Source organism: Nestor notabilis, unplaced genomic scaffold, assembly GCF_000696875.1.
Source record: "Nestor notabilis isolate BGI_N333 unplaced genomic scaffold, ASM69687v1 scaffold29649, whole genome shotgun sequence".
Lineage (NCBI taxonomy): Eukaryota > Metazoa > Chordata > Aves > Psittaciformes > Psittacidae > Nestor > Nestor notabilis.
The window spans coordinates 1-17,528 of NW_009945545.1; the positions used below are offsets into that span (position 1 = coordinate 1).

At 42.4% G+C, this 17,528-nt stretch overlaps 1 protein-coding gene across 1 annotated transcript; it reads left to right on the top strand.

The window, feature by feature from the left end:
• Positions 1-2,019: 2,019 nt before the first annotated feature.
• LOC104412265 (chromosome unknown open reading frame, human C16orf71) lies at positions 2,020-15,794 on the top strand (the record flags this gene model as incomplete). Its single annotated transcript, XM_010022922.1, has 8 exons — positions 2,020-2,166; positions 4,843-4,956; positions 5,751-6,242; positions 10,404-10,500; positions 11,013-11,148; positions 12,084-12,230; positions 13,268-13,333; positions 15,601-15,794. Coding segments are annotated over exons 1-8 (1,393 nt in total), but the record flags the coding sequence as incomplete, so codon positions are not given.
• Between the last annotated feature and the right edge of the window lie 1,734 nt (positions 15,795-17,528).

Consider the following 17,528-nt stretch of genomic DNA (forward strand, 5'->3'; position numbering starts at 1 on the left):
GGAGCGCGGGCAGTCGCTGGCCGTGTTGCCACGGTGACGCCGCCATTTTGATGGTTTGTTGGGGGCTTCCCTCAGCGCGACATTCCGAGGCGCTGCGGGTCCCGGGACCTGCCGCTGAGGTGGGTGCTGAGGGCAGGCGTTAGCTCACCAACAGGCCCGCGGCGGGCGCATGATTACAACCCCGAAAGAAATGTTTCTTTCCTGCCCGCCTCCTGCATCTTCTTGGCATCTGCCTGCTGGACATACCCTCACAGCGAGGCTCCCGAATGGACCTGGCAGGACATGTCGGTTGTAGTGACACGGAGAAACTCGGGACTTCATGGTCATAGAATAGTTTGGGTTGGAAGGGACTTTCAAAGGTCATCTAGTCCAACCCCCTCTGCAATGAGCAGTGACATCTTCAACTAGATCAGGTTGCCCAGAACCACATCCAGCCTGGCCTTGAATGTCTCCAGCGATGGGGCATCCACCACCTCTCTGGGCAACCTGTGCCAGGATTTTACCACCCTCATTGTAAAGAATTTCTTCCTCGTGTCCAGCCTTAACCTCCCTCTTCTAGTTTAAAACCATCACCCCTCATCCTGTCGCAACAAGCCCTGCTAAAAAGTCTCTCCCTTTCTTTCTTATAGGCCCCTTCTAAGAAATTGAAAGCTGCAATAAGGTCTTCCTGGAGCCTGCTCTTCTCCAGGCTGAACAACCCTAACTCTCTCAGCCTTTTCTCATAGGAGAGGTACTCCATCCCTGTGATCCTTTTTGTGGCCATTCTCTGGACCCATGCCTCAATTGGCCCAAGCTCTCCAGAAAGCACTTGCTGAGTTACAGCTAGCAAGTCTGCACTTTGTTTTAGACATAAAGTACTGCTTTCTCCCAAAGAAGATGCTAGATTAGATGACTGATAGGTAGATCTAGTATAACATGCTTAACCTTGGGAGACAGCTCTCAAGTTGGCAGAGGGAGCTGTACTAGACTGTTTTTATCCCCATAGGACTCCTTCTGCTCCTTGCAACCTCTGCCTCCTGTCGGAGCACAGTACTCTAGCCTTGGAGGGATTTCCCTCCACTCCAACCAAATCAGAGCCAGGGGTTTTCTTGCACGGACAAAGCCGCCACTATGTGCATATGGCATATGAAGTATTTGCAAAGGCACTTCCAAGTTGTAAACTTCCCTCAGCATGGGATGAGTTTCGCTTGATTTTAGAGGAACGTTATCATTCCATGCCAATGCAAATAATAGTGACAGTGTAATCACATGAACAGTTATTTTGGTGCTGAACGACATACAAACCTCTCAACCTTTCTTGCCAAACAGAAATTATTTGCTTTCACTTTTGAATCCCCAGAAAACTCTGCAACTGTAGCTTAAAATGTTAAAAGCAAGTTTTCCATGAGGATTAGTTATCTGACTTGTTAGTACAGCAGTAGTCCCTACTGTATTGTCTTGACTCCTCATCAAGGAAGACATGAGGAAAGAGTCTGCTTTACAAACACTTTGAAAGGTCAGAACCCAAGACCATGCCTACTCAACTATTTTAATGGAAATTCAATGAAAAAAAACCAAACATAAATCATTTTATCTATCATTTGAGAAGTGAGGAGGGGAACATGGGAGAAATAGGGACAAGGAGTAAACACCAGCTGAGAGCAGAGGTATCAGCTCTGCCTTCATTGCATGTCTTCCATCTCCATGCAGTCAGTGTCAATATGCTACTCTGAGAACAGTTACAAGTCAGTGTTGCTAAGAAACCCCAAAAATCATAAACTGCCTCTGATGTGGCCCCAATTACAGGTATATATGATGAGCAGGGCAGAAAGCTTTCAGCCCTCTGAACTCAGGTGGGAAGGAACAACTCCAAAAATGCGGGTTTTATTGTTCACTGCTGATAGTGAAAACCCTGCTGAGAATTATGGTGACCCTGAAAGCACATGCTTTGTTCTTGTTCTGTACTGATGTTACCTTTTGTGTTCTTTTGTGAGGTGTACTTCAGCTCATCATTCATTTGGCTGAAGGGAATCTGTTCCAATGGCGTCAGAAAGGCAAAGTGAGGATACAGAGCACCCATCTGAGCCTCCTGCAGCTCCCCTTCAGAGTGGCAGAACATTTCGATGGGAAGCCATATTTGCGGCAGTGAAAGATCAGCTCCCATCTCTGGACTCTGATGACTCCACAGTAAGCACTGGAACCTGTCTTTCTTTCTCATTGTCTTCTAGAAAAATCTCTTCCAAGCAAGAGAAGGTCACCCCAGCCAGGCATTTCCCAGTAGCTAGCATGGTATCCTCCATGGGCTACCTGTTCTGAATATAGGAACATTGTGCATTAATCCATAGCCTTCTGGATTATCTCTATTTGGCAAAGTGTAAATGCCATCTCCTCTTGCTGTGTTCTTTGGAACCTGATAATGGGACTGATTTCTCCAGACAATGAGTATTCCCAGGTTGGGAAGAAGAGGGCAGTGGGCACCTTGCAGAATGAACCCACATTTCTTCTTTGTTCTGTTAAATATACAGTATGAAAGAAGCATACTGCTGATTTAAAATGAAATTACAAGGTTTTATGCATGAGCATGTTAAGCTACTCCTTCCAGTAATGTACTTGCCAGACTGTAGCCCTGTCAGTATGTTTTTCTATGTATGAGGATCACAGGGAAGTGATATTCCTGAAGACTTTGTGGTCCACTGGAAAAAGCATTTGGCAGATATTTCAATCTGCTTTTTTCCCTGCCTGTAATTCTTCACAGGCCATGTTACTTTTTTGTGCTTCAATGCTACCTGCAAAGCAGCATAATGCACAAATCATTTAACATAAAGCCTAAGACTGATAGATGTTGTGCAGTATGCTTCACCATTACAGGTTTTACTTGCTGGGTCTTAGTGTCTGGGACAGGCTGCCTCATGGCTGTTGAAGATCTCTGTTCACATGACAGTGACAGTCAGGTGGAAATAAAAGCCTCTCTGGCGAAAGATGCTACCTCTGGCATTGACTTTTCTGAGGTGAAAATGTGTCTCAAGGTTAGATTATTAGTGGTCTTTTATCTAAATCAGAATATTTTGTTAATTTTCAAGCATGTATAAACTTGAAATTTTTATTTTTTTTTTAACACTGAAAGGATATATTTTATTCTTAGTGTGGCCCTTACTGATACAAAGGGAGTCTTGTGAGCAGTGAAGGAGCCAGAAATGCCTTCATGTGGTATTTATTACGTATTATTAGTCAATCATCAGAAGCAGTGTGAGCTATTGGATAAAGTGATGATACGGAGTCCTTGACTGGTTTTCTGCTCCCAGCTCTGTCTCTAACATGTGGGACAAGTTATAATGCCTCAGTGTTTCTCAGTTCCCCTCTACCCACATTCTGGTTTAGTTATTTAAAACAACCATTGCATTTATATATGTGTCTATATAGCATAGGTTAAGGCTCAACACTCAGGAGTTGTTTTTAGGCATTCTCACCATGTAAGTGTATAATAAGGTTAAAACAGAGAGGCAGCTTTGTGACAATTTGGTGACAATACCATTCTATAAATCATGTTGAAATTTTTACTTGTAAGCAACCTCCAAATTCTCTGTTTCTGTGACATCTGGAAAGGAAATTCCTGCTAGAGGCAATCTGCTTGGTGCTTACATGCTACCCTTAATTTGCATTGAGAAGATCTGGTTGTACAATCCTCGTCTTGCTTAGTGTGGACCAGTTGCCTGCTGAGCCTGCAGTTTTGGTACTGCACCTTTGTTCAAGTGGTTTCCACTTGTGTGAAGATACCTTTATGCATCTGAGATCTGTAACCTCAATGTGGCATGCTCCTGCATTCAAAACCAGCACTGAGAAATGTGTTTAGTGTCCTGAAGTACATTCATTACCCTGATACACAATTTATTAAGAGGAAAGAAATTCTGTTGCAGTTTGCTTCACGTTAAGAAAAATTAATTATACCTGACAGAATTCTCCACAGTGTGAGTTATCAAAAACATACTCACACACAAAGGGACTATCAGGAAATCTGTGTCCTGACTGCTGAGGAAGTGCTTAATCTCACTTTGGTATCTAGGCATAAGGATTAATCTCAAATACATGTCCTATGTTCAGAAAAGAGGTTTTCAAAGCTATTTAAACTCTGTCCAACCAAGCAGGTGCTGCTTTGCATCCTGAATAGCGAATGGCAGGCTCCTGATTGCAATAATAAGCCTCATGCCCCTGCCCAGCCTCAGCTGGGGCTCCCATCCATGTGCTCAGCAGCTCTATTTAAGCTCAGCTCTGGGCATTCACTCTTTGAGCTGTGTTGGAAGAGTACTGGTTTCTAGTTACAATTTTCGTTGGTCCAGCCTGTGACCTGACATTTAGGCTTGATCTCTGACCTGCCTCATCACCATGATACTGTCTTCTGTTCAGATTCTTGACTCAGCCTACTTGCTACTTCTGGTTTGTCCTGCTTACTTTGCTGAGGTACTGTAGGACTGGGCTTTGCAGTTCCGTTTATGTGATTTCCCCTTCCCTCAGGGAGCAGTACCGCTCTTGTTACTTTGTGATGGTGCATGAGGCAGTGCAAAGAATCGGTTGGGAGTTAGAGAATTTGCTCGCTCTTGTCCTTGCTTTGCTCAGAGGGATGCTAGTCACCAATGTCCATGGTAGTTCAATGTTTTACATGGTTTTTACAATTGTAGCTTGCTCAAATGTTAGGTCACTGTAAGACAGTCATGTTTGGGGCTGTGAAACTGCTGGATATGTGATGGCAAAGAAAATTCTTGTGTCTGAACTGTAGTCATGTGATGGCAACATAGGTTTTGTCACTCAAAATGGATATTAAGGTGAGTGTTACAGCCTCATTTAATTTCTCTTTATTTTTGGTTGCAGTCTGACTGTGACAGTGATGGGGAGCTTTTCATCTTCCAGCGGGAACAGCCAAACTTAATTCCTGATCTGTCAGAAGAACTGATGGAGTTTTCCCTGGAAGACTCAAACATGCAGGTTGTTGACTGTTGTGTCCAGGCTCTACTACTGTAGACCCATTCTTCTGGTTGTCACCAGTGTGGGTAGATGCTGTTATTTATCCAGTTTGACTGAAGTGTGTGATGGAAGAGCAGAGTCCCCAGTACCTTTCCCCCTAGACACTAGTTTTTTCTTTCTCTTTATGCAGTTTTCTTTGTTCTTGAGATTTTTAGACCCTTTTTTCAGTTTCTATTATTGTCTTTTACAGTTGTGTTTGTTTGTTTGTTTTCCTGTGCAGTGACAGTAATGCTGTGCAATGACTTAAACTTTTGCAGGGTTTGAAATAATTTCAGCAACCATTTTATGTATCTAGAAAATAGAGAATCATTTAGGACAGAGCAGGGAGGGGGACAAGTATGAAGCTTAACCCTTGAACAGTGTTTTTGAGATGAAACTGTTACACTGCTTCTTCTGCAGTGATGAAAATGAGCCAGCATTGGAAGATGCACCAGCTGACCCGACTCTTCCATCGTGACAAGACTAACACAGTGCTTCTTTTTCCTAATCAAGCAATTAACCTACTATAAGGAATGTTATGTGTTGAACACATATAAGGAAAATCAATTTTAAGGAATATTTAGCACTTCCTGAAGTTAGTCTTTGGAAAATAAACAGTCTAAACTGTTTTCCATGATTGATATGGTGTGTGCTGTTTCCAGATGGTGTCTGAGTTGGAGCTGCTGTCTTCTAAGCACTGTGGCTTTGTTTATCATCAGCTTCCAAAGCTCAGGAAGATATGACTTTCTAATTGTGTGTATTTTCTCTGCCTGTAGCAAACCCAGGAAAAAGAAAGCCATCCACGGGAGATCTGGAGTGGAGATCTAGAAAGCTTTGGCTTTCAGAAAAAAACAAATGATGCCCAAATCATTGCAAAAGATGATGTACAAATGATTAAAGATGAGACTCCCAATCTTGCCAGCTATACTGAAGAAATACCAAGCCAAAAGGCAGCTGGTTTTGAAGAGTCTCTTGCAGAGTCCACGGATTGCCTTGAAGAGGAAGAACCGGACAGGACACAGGCCAGGGAAAGCTGGAACTCTTGGTTTAATACTGCATTGTCTGTGGAGGATTTGAGCAGCCGGAAAGAGAGAAGAAAACTGATAGAGACAAAAATACTCTCCAAAACAGTCCTGGAACCATCACCAGGTCACCCAGAGCCAGATGTCAAGCCTCCCTCCCATGATGTTAGCAACAGTCTAGAAAGAACTGATAAGGAAGAAAACTCCTCAGATCACCTTCAAGGACTGACCCATCTGTCACTGCAGGTGAGTGGCCCAAACAAAATGTTTTGGAGAGTGCTACTCATTGAGTAGAAGGTACAGAGCATTGATTGCAGAATCCTATTAAGATACAGAACTGAAATGCCCAATTCTGCACACACCATGGTGTTCTTTATGGCTTTCCTCATTGTTCTGAGTTTGAATTTTGCTGGGTCATGTGCTATACAAGTTACCAAATGCTCTTGCAGAGCTGTTAGAAGTCCATAATGAGAGCAAAAGCCATGGAGTCAGCTGCCTGGTTCATGGTCATATTCAGGAGAGCCAACCACAACCTCTCTCCTTGGGGAGGAGGTCTTCTGGTCCCAGCAGACTTTGCATTCAAACAGTGAACCTTCTGGCCTTTCAGCATTTAGTCTTCTCTGTAACACTGTGGAAGTGCTGGAGGTGAGGAGATAAGATGGCTAGGCTTGTTCGTGAAGCCTTAAATTTCTCCCACCTACAGCAGGTGCTTAGGACCAGCTTGTGTGTGCTTAACTGGTATTGTGGCCCCAGCATGGTGAGGTGATTCTCTTCAGTACTAGTTATACATCTCTACTTCCTGTATTGATCTTTAAGGTTGTTAAGACTTAATCAGCACAGAACATGAACCTGATAGTGCTGTTCAAAGCCTTCTATAGCATCAGAGTACAGATGTTTCCCTTCCCCTTTCATCTATGCTCACAAAAATGCACTTTTTGGTTTTAGAACTGTTCTAGTATAGGCAAAGAATGCAGCTGGTTGCCTGTTTTTAAACTGTGCTGAATCATTTAACTGTGTCATTATTGGAGGGAATCTTTTCCAAGTAGTTCAGGGTTTAATTCCCATCTCATCTCATGTAAGTCAGTTGCTCTATTAATTCAGGAAGTGTGGTTGTCTTTTCAGAACCTGTTTGATATCACTGACTTCAATGGACTGAAGTCTGATACTTTTGGGTGAGTACTGAGCCCAGGCTCAGTGTATTCTCACTTTGATAAAGGGAGGGCAAAGCTTTATCCTTCGTGTGTATATTTAGATTTGGGAGGTGGTTGTTACTTCCCAGCTTAGCAAGGTTTAACCTAAACCTCAGTTTATGTCAAGTGAAGTTGTTAAAACTAATATACAGTTTCTTCTTGATTTTAATCATACCAGTTTGTTTAAAAATATTTTTTCCCTTAAGTCCCTTTCTGTATTAGAAATGGAACTGTGCAAAACTTCATTTCTTTTTTTTCTGGTCCCTGTATAGTACCTTACAATAGTGCTACTCCTGTTAAGGGTTAGGAGGAGAAAGCCTTAATACAACAGCTGAGGTGGTGGTTTGAGCTTTTTATTATAATGGTTTGTACTTAAGCAGTATTATTGAAAAAGTAGCTTATTACAACTGCACCGTAATTAAAGCAAATGCGTGTGTCAGGCTTTTTGATAAAACAGCACCTGCACTGCCCTGTGACGTGACTCTTGCTGCAGTAATCTCTCGTCAGCCATCCTTCACTCCTCCAGACCAATACACCTCAGTGACATCCTTGAACCAGTATTAGCTTTGTGTGGTGTGAGACTTCAGCTTGTGACTCTCATCAGGCTTTTACCTTTCATCACCTGCAGTGTGTAATATTAAAATAGATCTAGTCCTGGTCCAGGTATGTATGAAGGGATGGATGTATTCTCACTCAGGGAAAAGTGAGAATCCCTTCTTAGACGGCAGGGGCAGGTGACAGGTTTTTACAGGGTGAAACTCCTTGTTTGGGAGGCTGCTGCTGCTTTTCTAAAGACCTGAGTGGTCACATGAAATGCACGTTGAGTGTGACACAATTGTCATAACTGACAGCCACCTTCCTTTTTAAAGAATCATGGAAACGTCTAAGCTCTAGTGATGATATTTCAGTTAAAACTTTAATTTCAGCTAATATCCAAAGGGGAAAGCAATCAATGCTTTAAATGCATGTAAGCTTTTGTCACCACAGGCTGGTTCTCATACCTAAGTTAGCAGTGTGCAGTGTGAGCATATCCACAGCCACTGTATGTGATTCATAGCAACAAAATTGATGATCCTGTCTTCAGTGTGGGATAATGTTGTGGTTTAAGCCCAGCCGGCAACTTGGAACCACGCAGCCGCTCACTCACTCCCCTCCCTCTTCCTTCCTCCCCCCGCTCCCGGAGGGATGGGGAGGAGAATCGGAGGAATGTAACTCCTACGGGTTGAGATAACAGCAGTCCAGTAACTAAGGTATAATACAAACCACTACTGCTACCAATAATGATAAGAGGAATAACAAAGGGAGAGGACACAAACCACTCACCACCCGCTGACCAATACCCAGCCCGACCCGAGCTGCGATCTGGTCCTTCCGGGTAACTCCCCCCAGTTTCTATACTGGGCATGACGTGCTGTGGTATGGAATACCCCTTTGGCCAGTTTGGGTCAGGTGTCCTGTCTCTGCTTCCTCCTGGCTTCCCTTCCTCTCTGGCAGACCATGAGACTGAGAAAGTCCTTGGTCAGAGTAAACATTACTGAGCAACAACTAAAAACATAGGTGTTATCAGCGTTGTTCCCAGACTGAAAGTCAAAAAACACAGCACTGCACCAGCTACTAAGAAGGAGAAAAAACGACTGCTATAGCTGAACCCAGGACAGATAAGCAGCTGTCAGTTGCATCTGATGCTGCCTGGGCCTAGAGGAGTGGGAATGTGCCCTGGGTGGAAGTTGGACAAGGAGGAAAAGGCTGTGATGTGCCTCATCTCAAAGAACAGAAAAGCTGAAAGTTCTTCTCCTGTTGGTGACAGTGAGAAGTTCTCCACATTGTTCTGGTTCAGAACATGTATATTTGGTCTTGTATCAGGCCATCTTTTAATTTGTTTTACTATCTCCTGTGTTTTTCTGTAGCCTATATCAAAAGGGTCCATGATTCTCAGAGGAAAAAAACCCAAGCAGAAGTAGATGAAACAGCTGGATAGATGAGCTGCTGAAAGAGCTATAGTAAATGCATTGTTTTCATTATAGCACTTCCTCGTGGAACTGCTTAAAGCAAGCTGGCACTGTAGTTAGGGATATCCTCTTTTGGAGATGGTGAAAGGTTAAGGGAAGAGTACTTGAAGGTGTGGACAGAGGGGAAATAAAACATGTTGGCATCTGGTACTGTTAGTGGGTCTGAGGGATGTACCTGCTGTGGGGAAGACTCCACCATGGGGAAAAGATTCTTCTAGACTTTGCAGTTTTAAGTAGGGAAGGAGAGGGTACTCCACCTTCTTCTATTTGAATGAACACTGGTTAGTCCTTCACTGGTTTCTCATAGCAGTTATACTGCATCTGGCTATGCTAGATGCAGCACCTTGGCAGTGTTGTGAGGCAGGTAGTGTTCAAACAGCAAATGTCCTGCTCTTAGTTGTTCCAACCACTGAGGCTCACACTGAAACAACTGTGTTCAGACTGAGAGACCAGTTCATCTACTGGCAAGTGACAGTGGCTGTTACGGGAGAAGCTGCTGCCTGAGCATTCACACAAGCACCACCCAAAACTTTAACTGCTGGGACTGGAGTCCAGTGGTGAGTTTTGGTCTGGGGACTTCTAATACCCTATTAGGTTCCTTCTCTGCTTCACACAGGCAGGCATTAACTGTTTTTGTGAATTGCAGCTTCTGCTGATGGCTGTAGCCTCCTTATCTTCTGGTTTGTGCTTCTTGTGCACCTCTTGTTGGCAGAGCATAGGACACTAAAACACTCCTAGATGTAAGATAAGCATTACTTAGCCACAACTAAAACATCAATGGATTAACCATATTCTTCTGATACTAAAGACAAAACACAATGCTACACCAGGTTCTAGGAAAATTACTAAGAAAATTTACTCTAGTCCAGCTGAAGGAATCTCTAAGTGCAAGTCCACAGCTTGTGGCCTAAGGCTTCAGCAAATCTAGCTGCTCATGCTAAGCAAGTAAAACTAAGCAAACAGAGCTATAGTATTGTGTGGTTTAGTATGCTAAATGACTCAAACCATTTAAAACTTATTTATGCTAAATAACTAATATCTCTCAACAGTGGCATAGTACTGGAGTAAGTAAGGTGAGCTTCTATGCCATTTGTGTATTTAAATGTGCCAGGAGAATCCCATGGAGTTATTATGAATAATGTGAGACTTATTTTGTATCAGTCTCTTGGGAGTGAATTTTACATCACATCCTGGCTGTCTTCTTTCAGAGTATTGAGAAATGGGATCTAGACAAGATTCTTGAGGAGCTGGAGCAGCAGAAAGATAACACTCATGCAGAAGTTGCTTTCACCTCAGCAGATGATGGTAACACTGCTAAATTAATACCAACTTTGCTGAAAGTCTGTAAGAATAAATAAAACTCAGGTTCCTGTGTTTAAGTCATTATCTGCAGCATCCTTTTGAATGCTGAAAACATGGTGAGTTTTTTAATGCCTTTGTAAAATATTTTTAATTGGTTTTCCTCAAGAAGCCCCACCCCTGGCAGTGTTCAAGGCCAGGTTGGATGAGGCTTGGAGCAACCTGGTCTAGTGGAAGGGGGTTGGGACTGAATGAGCTTTAAGGTCCCTTCCAACCCAGACCAGTCTGGGATTCTATGATTTCATCTAGTTTTCATAGCTTGAAAGCAGTGCTCCGTGGCCTGCCATGGATGAATGGAGGTTTGAAGCAAGTCAGAGCCAGGTGACAATAGTACCTTTACCCTTCCCCTTCTGACAGGCTGTGGAGAAAGGGGCAATGTGAAATTGGGGAAAAAGTATATTGGGTGATCCTGTGGCAGTGAAGCACAGCTGGTGAGTCTTTTTGTTGCTCTTCCGTAGGCACCTTCAGGAGAAGATCTGAAAATCAGCTCATGTTAAAACTAGAAGAGCTGTGTGCCAGGCAGTCCATGACAGTGTCTCCATATTGCAGGTGGTCACGAGCCAAGCTCTCCTTTCAAGAACAGCAGGAGAATAAGTAGGTTCTTTTCTGTCATATACACTGGGTAATCCTGACTGCCTGTAGGGATACCTGGAAACTCATGGTTTTCTACAGGGGCTTTTCTCTGTAGCTTCTGCAGAAAGCTGATACTGTAGTTGGGATATGCTACAGGGATGTTAAAGGGAATAAGTAAGACTCTGCCATACATGTACATTTGATAGTAAACACTATCCTGTAACCTTAGCATCAATTACCATCTTTGTCTAGACCTCACCAGACACTGGGACAAGTGGGAAAAATGGGAAAACAAGGCAAAGAAAATTATCATGGCCACATTTTTTTGTCATCTGTACTGGTTTCCCTTACTGGTACTTCAATTTAGCTAAAGTATACAGGATTATTTTGGGGGGGGAGGAGGTGTCAGTGCATCTTGGAGAGCTCAGTGTGAAGGAAGTGGATTTCCAGCTTCTTTGGAAGGAACATCATCATTGGTGGCAGCACAGAGGAAACAGTAGTTGAAACAGGCCTGTAAAGGGGAAGGTGAAGAATATCCTCATTTTGAGGGCAGGGAGAGCCATAAGAATGATTTGTACTATGTTATGCTCTGAAGGATGAAATAGAATTGCCAAAGGAGGCAGAGAGGAAAAAGGGACCTCTTTTTTACTGATGGGCATAAGCTCTTTGGTACCATAACTGCTGCCTTTTTACTGCAGAACAATTTGATGTTGTCAGGTTTTGAGAACTAAGTGTCCACCATCATGCTGCCTCTAGTCTGTGTTCCTTGGGGGAAGCTGAATCTTTGAGTTCAGCTTTGAAAGGTGGTGGAGAGTAGGCAGAAGAGGAGTTTGAATCTGTGCAGTAGCCAAGCACAAAGTTCCTTTCACAATCCATTTTGATCATAATCCACACCCTGCCGGGCTTCTTGTCTAGCTAAGGTGAGGACATGCTGAAACAGTGTTTTCTGTGCTTAGGGATATTGCCTTGCGATCATCTCCACGAAGTTCTTCAAGGATGGATATGGTGAGCTTACAGAGCCTGCCAGAGCCTGCAACCGTGTACATCGATCTGAGAGATGCTAAACCACAGAAGTCGGTAACATTCCCTCATGAGCAACAAAGGTAAAGCCTGGCTTTATTGTTAGTGAGACGTCAGTAACAAAAAGTGAGAAGCTGAAACCTCTCTGCAGCTCGTACTTGTGAAATAACTTTAAAGTGTTCTCACCTTCCCCATCTCTGTGACCTTAGTAGGAAAGTATAGCCCCATCTGAGCATGGGCATATTCTTAAAACAGAGTAACTTGTCTCAGAACATGTCAATATGGGGACATGCAGGCAGCACAGACAGGACATGCAAAACATCCAGGGAAATCACATTTACAAAGTTTCCACCCATAAAGGAGTGAGCAGGGACTTCAAAGCAATGCTGGAGAGGTTGGTCCACTGTTATGTTTTGGGTACAAAATGGACATGGCTTGCTGCATTCCTGGCAAGCAACAGTAGGTGCCGATTTCTGTCTCTTGTGCGATAAGAGGACCTTCTGGTCAGGGCTGAGAGGCTAGATTTTTCTCAGACTGCAGCAGGTGCTGGCAAAGATGTTCTTCCCCCTAGAGCTAACAATGTCTGAGGTAGCTGTTTGCTCCCTTTGCAAGATGTACATTTGCTGGAGCAAGGGGTTGAAAAAAACAGTCACCAGAGAAAACCTTGCAGTTAATAAACAGCTGATAGTTTAAAAAACACTACCAGGTTTTGCTGTAGTTCCTTAATTTTTTTCTTTTTCTTTTTTTTTTGTTGTTGTGGTTGTTTTTTGGTTGGTTTTGTTTTGTTTTGTTTTTTTTTTGTTTATTTGTTTGTTCATTTCTTGGGGGAGGCTTTTGTGGGTTTTTTTGTTTGGTTTTTGTGTGGGCTTTTTTGTTTGTGTGGGTTTGGGATTTTTTTTTTTGTTTGTGTTTTGTGTTTAGTTGGTTAGTTGTGGTTGTTGTTTTGGTTTGGATTTTTTTTTTTTTTAAGAGTACTACTGTGAAGAACTAACACCTGGAGATCTTCCCTGACATTATCACCTCTTTTTGATAACGGTTTTAAAATCGCATCCTAGAAATAACAAAAAGCCAACTCCCAGTTGGAGCGGAGTTAACTCATATGGTCCAATTTGCTTCACAGCACAAGCGACAGCTCCACTGAAGAAGAGGAGACTATGATGACTGAGGACCAAACAGAAAGGAGAAGGTGAGATTCTTTACCAGGGCCTTAGTGCAAATGACATGATGTTCTTTTTTTCTCTCTTTTTTTTTTTTTTTTTTTTTCTTCCTCCCCTGAAACTAAAATAATTGCTCTAACAGTGCTTAGAGAGACCACATGTACTGAAATATCCCTGTTTCTGGTCTTCACAGTGAAAAAGCTCAATAACAGCAGTGTTTCAGTCTGGCCCCAGGAGATCACTCATTTTCTGTTGCATAGTAAAGATACTGAAGCTAGAAAATAGTTGTTGATCCTTGAGGCAGTGTTGCATCTTGGTCCTGTACAGCTTCATGGGCACAGCTCAAAAGACAGTAATCAGGGTGGCTGGGGAGACCTGGTGCTTTCTCCAAACTTGCCTTAGTGACATGAGAACTGTTTTTTAAACAACTCAGAATCAAACCAGAAGTGTTGTAGGGAGCTGACTCGGACAAACCTTTATTTTTAGAAATAATAAAATAGGCTAGAATGGATGTTGATTTTAAAAAGAGTATTGAATACACTGTGGGCAGAGATGATCTCAAGTCTCCTTAACTGGGGGGAGAGGAAGAGGGGAAAGGGGAGAGAATGTGATGGATGGAATCCTAAACTGTAAATTCTTTAGTAGGCACAGATGCCAGCCTCTCTTGCTGCTAAACTCGGGCTTGATTTATACCCATAGGTTGTTAGAAACTTGTTTAATGTGAAGCAGCTACGTCAAGTTTTAAACACCTTACTGTGTTTAGGCTCTGGGTTAAATCTTGCTGTGTTTAGGCTCTGCATTACGCCTAGAAGCCTGGTGCATGTAAGTTCACATCCCAGGAGTCCAGATGGGCAAGAAGAACACTTGTAATGTCGTGCCACCCAATCACTCTTTTAATTTTTTTTTATTGGTTTAAAAGAATAAATGATTTGATGGGGAATGGAGCCTAACCAATATAATGTAGAACATCTGATCTAAAGCCAGCATAAAGCAGGGACAGGATGATGCTTGGGGAACTCTCACTGGCACTGATACAAGTGCAGAAGTTTCATCAGTGTAAATCTGGAGTGATGGAGAGCAGAGTTTAGCAGATTGGATTTTGATTTGTTTTAATGTTGCTAAAGAACATACACAAATGAAATGCTTGGCAAATGTTACTCAGTGCTGTTTCTAAATAAAAAACCCTCAGGGGCTCAGTAGGGCAAGATTCTCAACTCATTCATGAGGGGTCAGTGCCAGTTTCACTCTTATCTGGATGGATTTATTAAACAGGGCTACATATTCAGTACTACAATATGCCTACATATTAGGTCCTTGGAGAGTTAGTTGGTTTGATCTCCACCCACTTAGCCTGAAAAATACACTTGTATCTAGAGTGCTTGGGTAGTCAGCGCCATCGCTAGCACAATACCATAAGGCTGCTCTCTCCTTAAGACTGCTTAAGCCTACTCCTTAGTAGTCCAGCCATCAGTGTGAAATGTTGATTTGATAGTTCTGAATATGATGGCAGGAGATGGGAGTTTCCTAAGGAGAAAGAATATTCTGTTTTTTCTTTGTTCTGAGAAGCATAGGTTTAGTTTAGCTAAGTACAGCAGTATGATGCTGTGTGCTCATACCACCTAACCACATCATTAATATCCAACTCAATCTGTTACTCAGTCCATGTACTTTTCAGCTACCACTAAAATAAAGTATATTATTTGCTCACAATCACCACATGAGCTACTAAGTGAGGGTAGTCTTCCTGGAGCACATGACTTGGGAAACTCATCACTAAGCAGAACTGCCAGACAACGTAACCGTATCTTCCCATTATGTCATGACAGGACATTTCACAACAGAATACTATCACAATACTGTAGTTGCTGACAATTTAGCTGTCTCATTAACCTGGAGGAGACGTAGATCAAATCAAGCCAAACACACAAAAATCCTAAAAATTATTAGAACTTTTCTTATGTATGTATGTGAATCCCAACCCTTGTATCCAAAGGGGGCAAAAATCTGTGGACTCTAACTTCCATACCAACATCACATTTGCTCAGGGCTTGTCTGGAAGCTGTGTGTTGTGCCTGCAATCCAGAATTGGGGACTAAATTGCCTGTAAGATCAGTCTCATGTTCTGTCACTGCAGTGTTTTCTGTTGCCTGTGTGCTGTTGCTGCTATTACCAAGAGCTATTATTTGTGTAGATGTCCAGTCCTTGATTTGAGCTGTCACTCAGAAGTTCCTCTGAGTTTGAATTTATTCATATAATGCTTTATCTTGGTTAACTGAGGTTTTTATGTTCTTTGCAGGAGGAATTGCTCAGCAAAAAGCATGCTACTGCAACAACTCCATAAAGCCCGTAAGGAAGCCTCAGAGCTTCCTCATGAAATCTCTACCCCATCTGAAAAACTTGAAGGCATAGAACAGGATCCAGAAATCCGGGAAGAGATCGATTCCTCTGAAATAAATCAAACCCCATATTCTGAAGTGAGGCAAGAGACAAGTAAGGTGATTCCCAGGATGAGAATGGAACCAGAGAAAACAGATACCCCCTTGTTGAGCCATGGGGTTAATGGAGCTGATACAGAGAAAGAAACCAAGATGGAAGCTGAGAAGGTTCAAAATTCAGGAAATGCTCCAGAGCCTCCTCTAACTATGCCAGAGTTGCCAAGGTATCACACAAGAGAAGTCCTCAGTGCTTTTGATTATGAGTTTTCTAATTGTCTAAGATTAAAGAACATTACTTATCCAGTCTGTAAGTTGGAGCAAAGGATATCTGGTTTTGTTACCTAGAAAGACATCCAGTCCTGGTAGCTATTGCTTAATTTAGAAGCAGTCTTACTGGACTAGTGAATTGGTCTGGGACTGGACACACTATGGCACTTCTCACACTGGAAATGCAGCCATTTTCTTTAGGTTTTATCCTGTGTAAGAGGAGGGTGACACAGTATTGATCTCCTTCATGAAGAATGGTACTGAGATTTACTAAGATCTTTGCTTAACTTGGTCTTGAAATCCTCAGTGGTGAGGATTTATTGACCCCCCAGGTAGTACATTTCACTGGTTAATTATCCTTACAATTGTAAAGCTTTTCCTTAAGTCTAAATGATTGTATCTCCAATTTAAGCGTGTTTTTTTTTTTTTTTTGGTTGTGTTCCCAGGAAGTATGGAAAACGTTTTATTCTGTTTCCCAACATAAAAATCCTTTTACAAACTGGAAGATGTATCATGTCTCCCCTTGTAACTTTTTCCCCAAACAAAGCAATTCTAACATCAAGAAAAGCACAAGACCTTAGAGGGACAAATTACACCCATAAGGAATGGGTTATGCCACAGGAATATCTTGGAAAACTGCTTTTTTATTTAAAGAAAGAGAAATAAGGATGGTATCAACTGAGTAAATAGCAGAATTCTTTGGGCCTCTGCCTCCTTGGGCTTAGTTTAATGTGGTGTATTTTGCATAAGGCCTAATTTGAAACTGGAATTGGGTTGCCTTGTGCACCTGCCCAGCTATTTGGGAGAGCTCCATTATGCTGACTTTCAAAGGTTATATTCTGCTATTTTGAGAGTAAAATTTAACATTTTAAGTTTGCATGTAACCCCTTGAAAGCATGAGAACCTGCCTGCTCTAGAGACTGTTGCTTTTTTTGGTGTTAGACACTTGCATACCCTGCCATTCAGACACTGTGTACTTGTTTTAAATGGCAGCAGGTTGGTTACAGGGTTTTTCTCTATGGGATTCCTGACATTAAAGCTCCCTGCTTCATCAGTCCTATAAAACTCCATGTTGTCTATCTGTTAGACTGCCACAGATCTGGCTGGGCCAGAATCTGGGTTATTTATTGTTGGTCCTTAATAGCTCCCAAGGATTTTAATGAATTGCAGTTTCATTGTTGGGGCTCCTGGGGCTTGAAGAATTCAGGAGGAATTGAACTTCATGTTTGCTGTGGAAATGGCAGATGAAATCTTTCTGCAGATATAAAAACAGAGAAAGCTGGAAGGCTTTGGGTCAGGGGGAGCATGTCACTGTGTGATAGCAGATAGGAAAGGAAGTGGAGTTAGACGGGGAATTATGGTTCAGGGATGAGATGTGAAACATCACAAACACACCTCTGCTTAACAGAGTTTTGGTCTCCAAATAGACTGTCACCACTTACCAGAGGTTTGAGGTCTGCTCCTTTTCTTTGTGGCTTTTTTTTTTTTTTTTTTAATTTAGAGAGATTATTTCATCCAATGA